Genomic DNA, 7,036 nt, shown 5'->3' on the forward strand with positions numbered 1-7,036 from the left:
ATTTAATTTCTCTTGACACCATACATAACTGCGTGGGGAGAAGTTTATAATTTTTTAAATATATTTAATTTCTCCCGACGCTGTACATAATGGCATCGGGAGAAGTTTATAATTTTTTTAATATATTTAACTTCTCCCGACGTCATGCATAACAACGTTGGGAGTTCTCCTTTAAAACCCATTTTTTAGATGTGTCGTCCGATCTTCACATTCGCCCACCGCCCCTCACCGTCGGTAAGTCAATCTCTTTTTTTTTTTAAGTCAATCTCTTCTTTTTTTTTTCTTTATTTTGGTTTAGGTATTAGAAATATAATTAAACTTGTGATTGTTTTGTGGATTTGTATCAATAATGTTTAAACTATGTTCATTTTGTTGTGGATTGTGTAAATTTTGTTCTTATTGTGTTGATTTTTTTGTTATTGTTCTTTATGTTCTCAATCCTCCCTTCCGATGTAAATTTTTTGTTATTGTTTTTGATTTTGTCATTGTTTGTATTGTTCTTTATGTTCTTTATCGATCTTTATATTTAAACTATGTACCAATAACGTTGATTGCTAAATTTTTCATTCATTTGTTTAGATCTCATTCTTGGTTGTGCAAAAAAAAAAAAAAAAAAACCTTCCATCTAATAATGGAAGGTATTTTTTTTTTAAAAAAATAGAGGATCTCCTGATGCTATATTTTGTTCGTTGAGAGAGGCTTTTTGACTTAGTTCCCCCGACGTCATTTTTGACGTGGATTTATTCGTCGAAAAAGGATTTTCGGACGCTTTTCATATATCATCCAAAGCTTTTGTGCGTTGGGAGACCTCCATTTTCTTGTAGCGCCTCTACCATATTACAATATTTAGTTTCTACTTCCAAACGTCTTAAAAATTCCTCTCGAAGCTTTCCACTCCTTCGATCAATTAAACATTCAATATTATTTGGTTCGGTATGGTTGCTACGAGAAGAGGTACATACCAAGCCTACAGTCTCCGATGACATTTTTAAGGTTCTGGGTGGCTCAGTTGCGCTTAAGATGTTTAGGGTGATATGTTTCTAGAGTTTAGGCAGAAGGGTTGTCTTCAATCTCTTCCAAGCGACTGAAGATGATGTTGTTGGAAAATGAATTAGGGCCAGACCCAACAGAATTAATATAAAAAATATTTTCTCTAATTCTAAAACATAAACAGATCATGCATATAAAATTAAATGACGAATAAACATACCTCCGTGTCGATGTAAGTAACTCTTCAAATTAAAATTGTCTCTATTATGATAATAACGATCCTTCAAATTTATATCACCAAAATGTTGCAAAATCTCTAGCGTTCTCTGAGAGTATCCACACACGAATTGTGAATTTGACACCTCGAATTCGGGAATGCTAGAACCTCACAGAGTGGAAATTTCGACTATCTCTATGTGTAGAACGAATTTGTGCCTTTTGCACGTCTAATAAGTTTTATACGGTTTCCTACTAAGCTTAGGATTTTCTAATAAACTTCCAATGCTCCAATTGGGATCATTAATTACCTAGCCTAAAGACAAATTTGACCCAGTTCTTTCGTGTGCAATCCGTTAAGTTAATTTAATATGGCAATGGGTCCATAACTCGTTTTATAGCCCATAAGTCATATTTGGTTTCTAGCAAGCTATTATGGCTACCCATATTAAATTAAGTCGGTGATCCAACATAACCTAATATAATTATTGCTTTAATCTTTTTATCACATGATATCTATAATTGAACATTAGGCATGAACAAAGCCACCTTATCCAATTCAATTCATTTCTCGATCAATAAGCATACTGAAATAATAAATAACATTAATACCATTATTAATTCATTTATAACATGATCATGCATTTCCACAATCACGCTTAATTGAGGAGTCCAGAGATATCTCTCCATAGCAAGAAGGATAAATTCCATCTTGATTAATCATTATCCACTACATAATTCATAACGTATTCAAGTACAACCTTTATAATTATCCGGTTAAAGATAACGTTTGATTGCATTAGAATAGATTAATTCTTATGTTTTACACTATGATAATATCTTGTCTAAGAAAGATCAAAACAATCAATTATTTGAGATTATTTATGATACATGTCCATGTAATAATCTTAAAAAAGGTCAGTCTGATTTTTATTCTCTAATAAGAAAATATAATTATAATTATGTCCCTATATATGTAAGCATCTTATGATTATCAATTATAACTCAAACTAATCTTAGTTTATTATTGTTCCCACAATAATAATCGATTAGGGACATTTAGAATAGAATAACATATTCATGGATATTATTATATAATAACATGCAATTGAATAATAATGAGAATAATAACTTTTAATAAATAATTAAACAGTAAACCGGTACAATTAAAAAAAATATATGATTCTCCAATGGCGTACGAAGATGCCCCAAATTGATTCAGGTATCTTTTCTTGTATTCCTAGTTTGATGAGCATGTCATGCATGAAGCTATATAACTTCTGGTACCAGTGTGCCTACAAGGGCAAATATTGCTAAGCCAATGATAGACTCTGCACCTGTTAATTCTTTTAATCGTGCTACTTCCATTCATGAGTGTCATCTTGTTGTTGATACTTCTACCTTTAACTCACGTACTAATTCTGGTGTTGCGTCCAAAGATAAGAACCCTGGTTGTGTTCCCTTCTTTGAATTTGAAATGGTGGATGCCTACACAAATTGAAGAAAATGTGAAAAGCTTGCGGAGCTTAAGTGGAGATTTGATGTGTTATTTTTTGGTTTTGGGGGTAAAGTAGAATTTTCATAGCTTTTAGTTGTGGGTGGAGAGTTTTATTTAATTATAGGATATTTGATGTTTATTAAACAATTGTATTTAGGAATAAGTTTGTCACTTACGTAGGGGCATTAAAGGTATTGCTCCCCCAGTTTGTTTTTCAAATTGTTATGTTTTGCTATTTTATCAATTTAAAAATAAATTTGCCATTTATCCAAAGTAAACCTCCTGTTTTGCCATTTTTCTTGTCTGCCCAAATGGAAAATTCCAAGGTCCACTCTTAAGGACTCAAACGTAGCAACATCTAATGACTTAGTCGTAATATCTACTGACTGAACAGGTCTTTGTACATGCTCAAAGGAGATAATATTGCGTTCAACAAGGTTATGTATAAAATGATGTCATATATCGATGTGCTTTTCGATATATTAATTATAACACTCATGTTGTCACAAACAACGTCATAACTCCTTGATCAGTTCTATATTCTTTCAACATTTGTTTCATCCAGATTAGTTGAGTGCAACTACTTCTAGCCACTATATACTACAGTAGATATAGAAACACAATTCTATTTTTTGCTAAACCATGACATGAGATTGTTGCCCAAGAAGAAACATCCTTCACAGGTACTTTTACGATCTTCTGAACATTCAGTCCAGTCAGCGTTACAATTATGCTTGATTTATGCTCCCACGAGATCATTAAACTAACTGATGTGCGTTCTCCTATAGAGTCATTAGACTATTATGCCACAAAGTGTTTGCTTAATAGGTAGTTAATGGTTCACATAGTGGGCCCACTAGTAGACCCCTTACTGAGTATTTTATATACTCACCCTATGTATGTTTAATTTTTTAGGAAAAGATAAAGACAAGTCGGTGATTGACAATACACTACAAGAGACGTGGGTACTCCCGACGCACAAATACGTCGGCGAAAATGCAAAGAACGTCGGGAAAGGATATCCCGACGTACAAAACGACGTCGGGAAAGGATATCCCGACGTACAAAACGACGTCGGGAAGAACGTCGGGGGAAATGCGTCGCGAGAGGCTTTCCCGACGCCGAATTGGTACGGCGTCGGGAAAGGCTTTCCCGACGCCGTGGGATGCGTCGGGAAAGCCGGCGTCGGGAAAACCTTATTCCCGACGCCGTTTATGCCGACGCATCTCACGGCGTCGGGAAAGCCTATTTTCCGACGTTTTTTTTCCCGACGTAATGAACGTCGGGAAATATTTTTTATATATTTTTTTAAATATTTTATTTTTACTTTTTTCCTTATAATATTTTGCTCAAACATTCACAATGATGTTCGGATTGCTCAAAAAAATTTGGCGACGTTTTGGATTAAATTAATAAATATACAAACACAAATTAAAAAATAGAATTAAAATTAATAATACGAATAAGTTGACTACAAGAAAATATAGTTTTCAATATACAAAAAACATAAACATAAGACCCAATCTCCCAACGAGGTGCGTATGCGCGTCATTCTACACCTTCGGTCCTAAAAATGGTATAAAAATAACTAAGTTTAATACATAATCATATATTGCAAAAACTTAAGAATAATAGAGACATATACGACGTACCGCAGGGCTAGGGATCATGTGGTGGTCCCTGTTGTGCACGAGTTAGGTCTTCAATCATCTTTTTCATAGCTTCCACTTGTGAAGCTAATGCTTGGTGATTTCTATCTTGTACTTCAATCCGTTCCAAAGCTTCATGAAGTTTAGCTTGTAATTCAATCTCTTTTTGTGTGGACTGCGAACAAGATGTCGACGAACTGCTTGCACTTGCCGTTCTGCGGGCCTTCGGCTTGGGTCCCCAACCAAGGCCTTTTGAGTAGCCTGGTCGTCGACCCAACACCTGATCGCATATCTCATCCTCAGAGAGTGGCTGACTACCCTCTGGGGTAGGCTGGGATTGGAGTTCCAGCATTTGATTCTGCAACAAATTTAAAAATTATGTTAGGTAACGCGCTAAAATATATAATAAAAGTGGATAATTAATAAGGGTATAACTTACATGCGCATCCTCGGCGGCCTGCGACACGAATGTCCCAGCTCGAACGTGTGTTTCCCGGAACAATTCCACACGATCGACCGGCTGCCCTCTTCTTTCAGCGAGCTCATACTGTCGTTGTAGAAACGACTTCGACCCGCTACTATGATTGTAAGGCTGCTTCTGTCGAGCAGCCTTGTTTGTCCGTGATTGCTCCTGCATTTAAACAATTATATTGTTTATTTCTTATACATATAAAAACTTGTTATCATAATTAATCATGACAAAAAATGCTACCATAACTGCAGGATAGCAAAAACAAATCTTAACACACATATTACATTCCCAATTCAATTTAACTATTAACTCCCCCCCCCCCCCCCCCTTCAAATTTCAATTTTTCATTCAACTATAAATTCCCCTCCCCCCCCCCCCCATCTCAATTTTCAATTTAACTTAAACCCCCTCCCTCCAATTCAATTTTAAATTTAACTATTAACTCCACTCCCCCCCCCCCCTCTCCAATTTCAATTTTCCATTCAACTATAAATTCCCCTCCCCCCCCCCCCCCAATCTCAATTTTCAATTTAACTTAAACCCCCTCCCTCTAATTCAATTTTAAATTTAACTATTAACTCCACTCCCCCCCCCCCCCCCTCTCCAATTTCAATTTTCCATTCAACTAAATTCCCCTCCCCCCCCCCCCCCCCCCCAATTTCAATTTTCAATTTTCAATTTTCAATTCAAATATAAACCCCCCTCCCAATTCAATTTTCAATTTAACAATAAACCTCTCCCCCAATTCAACCCCCATTCAATTTTATTCAATTTTCTAAAACAAAAATCCTAAACCATTCAAATTTCAAATTTCAATTCAACTACAAATTACACACACTCTATACAAAAATACATTTAACAAACAAAAATCTATTCCAAAAGAAAATCCTAAACTAATTTTCATAAAAAATAACCCTAAACTAATTTTTATCAAAAAAAAACCCTAAAACATAAACTTAAATCAAATAAATTTACATATTTCACTTACCTAACGTGGCAGACGGCGACGAGGAACAACGGCGAGGGCGGTCGGCGACGGACGGCGGCGGAACAAAAGGAAACAACGGCGGCAAGGCGACTTCTTCTTCTTCTCCTTTCTTTTTCTCCTCTCCTCTCGGCTTCGGTTCTGTATTCACAGAACCGAAATGAATTTAAAGGGGATTTCCCGACGCAGTCAAGAGGCGTCGGGAAATCCCCCAAAATGCGTCGGGAAAAGGGGAATTCCCGACGCTCATTAAACCCCTTTTCCCGACGTTTTACGTGGCGTCGGGAAAAACCCCTATTCCCGACGCCTCTCCCGACGCACTGTGCACGGCGTCGGGAAAAGGGACTTTTCCCGACGTATTGTTGCCGACGCCTTCGTGGTGCGTCGGGAAAGATTGTTTTCCCCGACGCATCTCCCGACGCGTTATTGATGGCGTCGGGAAAGCCCTTATTCTCGACGTTTTTTATGCCGACGTGATTTTCGGCGTCGGGAATGGGCCATTTTCTTGTAGTGATAGGGGCCTGTGACCGTGCCATTGGGACTAGATATGATTGATTGCTTTCGCTATTTGTTTTTATTTCTATGACTTTTGAATGCTATGAACCTTTAGGTTAGATGGAAATTAAGTTTATTTTAACACTTTTATTTAATGATTTTATTATGGGACCTTGACTAAGTTGTTTTTAATTCTTTTATTGAATTATTTTAGCACTTTTTCACTTGAGGTTGTCTTAATTTTTATTTTTTTAATAAAATGTTCTATACTTTGCATGATTTTGGTTTTAAAAAAATTATTTTTATTTAAGTAATAACCTCAACTTAAGTCGAAAAGTTGGGTCATTACAACAAATATAACAAAATTTGACTTTTTATCGGTGACAATAAGCTTGAAAAAATACTCAGATAAACATCTATTAGTGTCCATTACTAAAGTAATATATCTCTATATGGGTGTATTGCAGTCTATCATAGACAAAAAGTAACATTTATATTATATTTATAAATAAGTTAGCTCATTTTGCTATATTTGAAAACATCCATCTCTTTAATTCAACATATAAAATGTGTATCCAAACTTACCTATCCTCTCACTTGGACACCTACGAATGACAACAATCCTCAAATCAACTCCCCTCTTGACGTGATCTTTAACACATCATTAAACTTATCCAAACTCAACACTCGTGAATATAATGATTACCTAAGGGCATATTTGGATTAACTTA

The 7,036-nt window shown here is 35.8% G+C and overlaps 1 protein-coding gene across 1 annotated transcript; it reads right to left on the minus strand.

The window, feature by feature from the left end:
- Nucleotides 1–4,135: 4,135 nt before the first annotated feature.
- LOC127144501 (uncharacterized) lies at nucleotides 4,136–4,998 on the minus strand. Its single transcript, XM_051080585.1, has 3 exons — nucleotides 4,793–4,998; nucleotides 4,357–4,711; nucleotides 4,136–4,271 (listed from the first exon to the last, which is right to left on the minus strand). Exons 1-2 carry the CDS (start codon nucleotides 4,988–4,990, stop codon nucleotides 4,364–4,366), a joined length of 546 nt encoding a protein of 181 aa, XP_050936542.1. The 5' UTR covers nucleotides 4,991–4,998; the 3' UTR covers nucleotides 4,136–4,271; nucleotides 4,357–4,363.
- Nucleotides 4,999–7,036: the final 2,038 nt, after the last annotated feature.

This window comes from Cucumis melo, chromosome 12 (assembly GCF_025177605.1).
Source record: "Cucumis melo cultivar AY chromosome 12, USDA_Cmelo_AY_1.0, whole genome shotgun sequence".
NCBI classification, from domain to species: Eukaryota; Viridiplantae; Streptophyta; class Magnoliopsida; order Cucurbitales; family Cucurbitaceae; genus Cucumis; species Cucumis melo.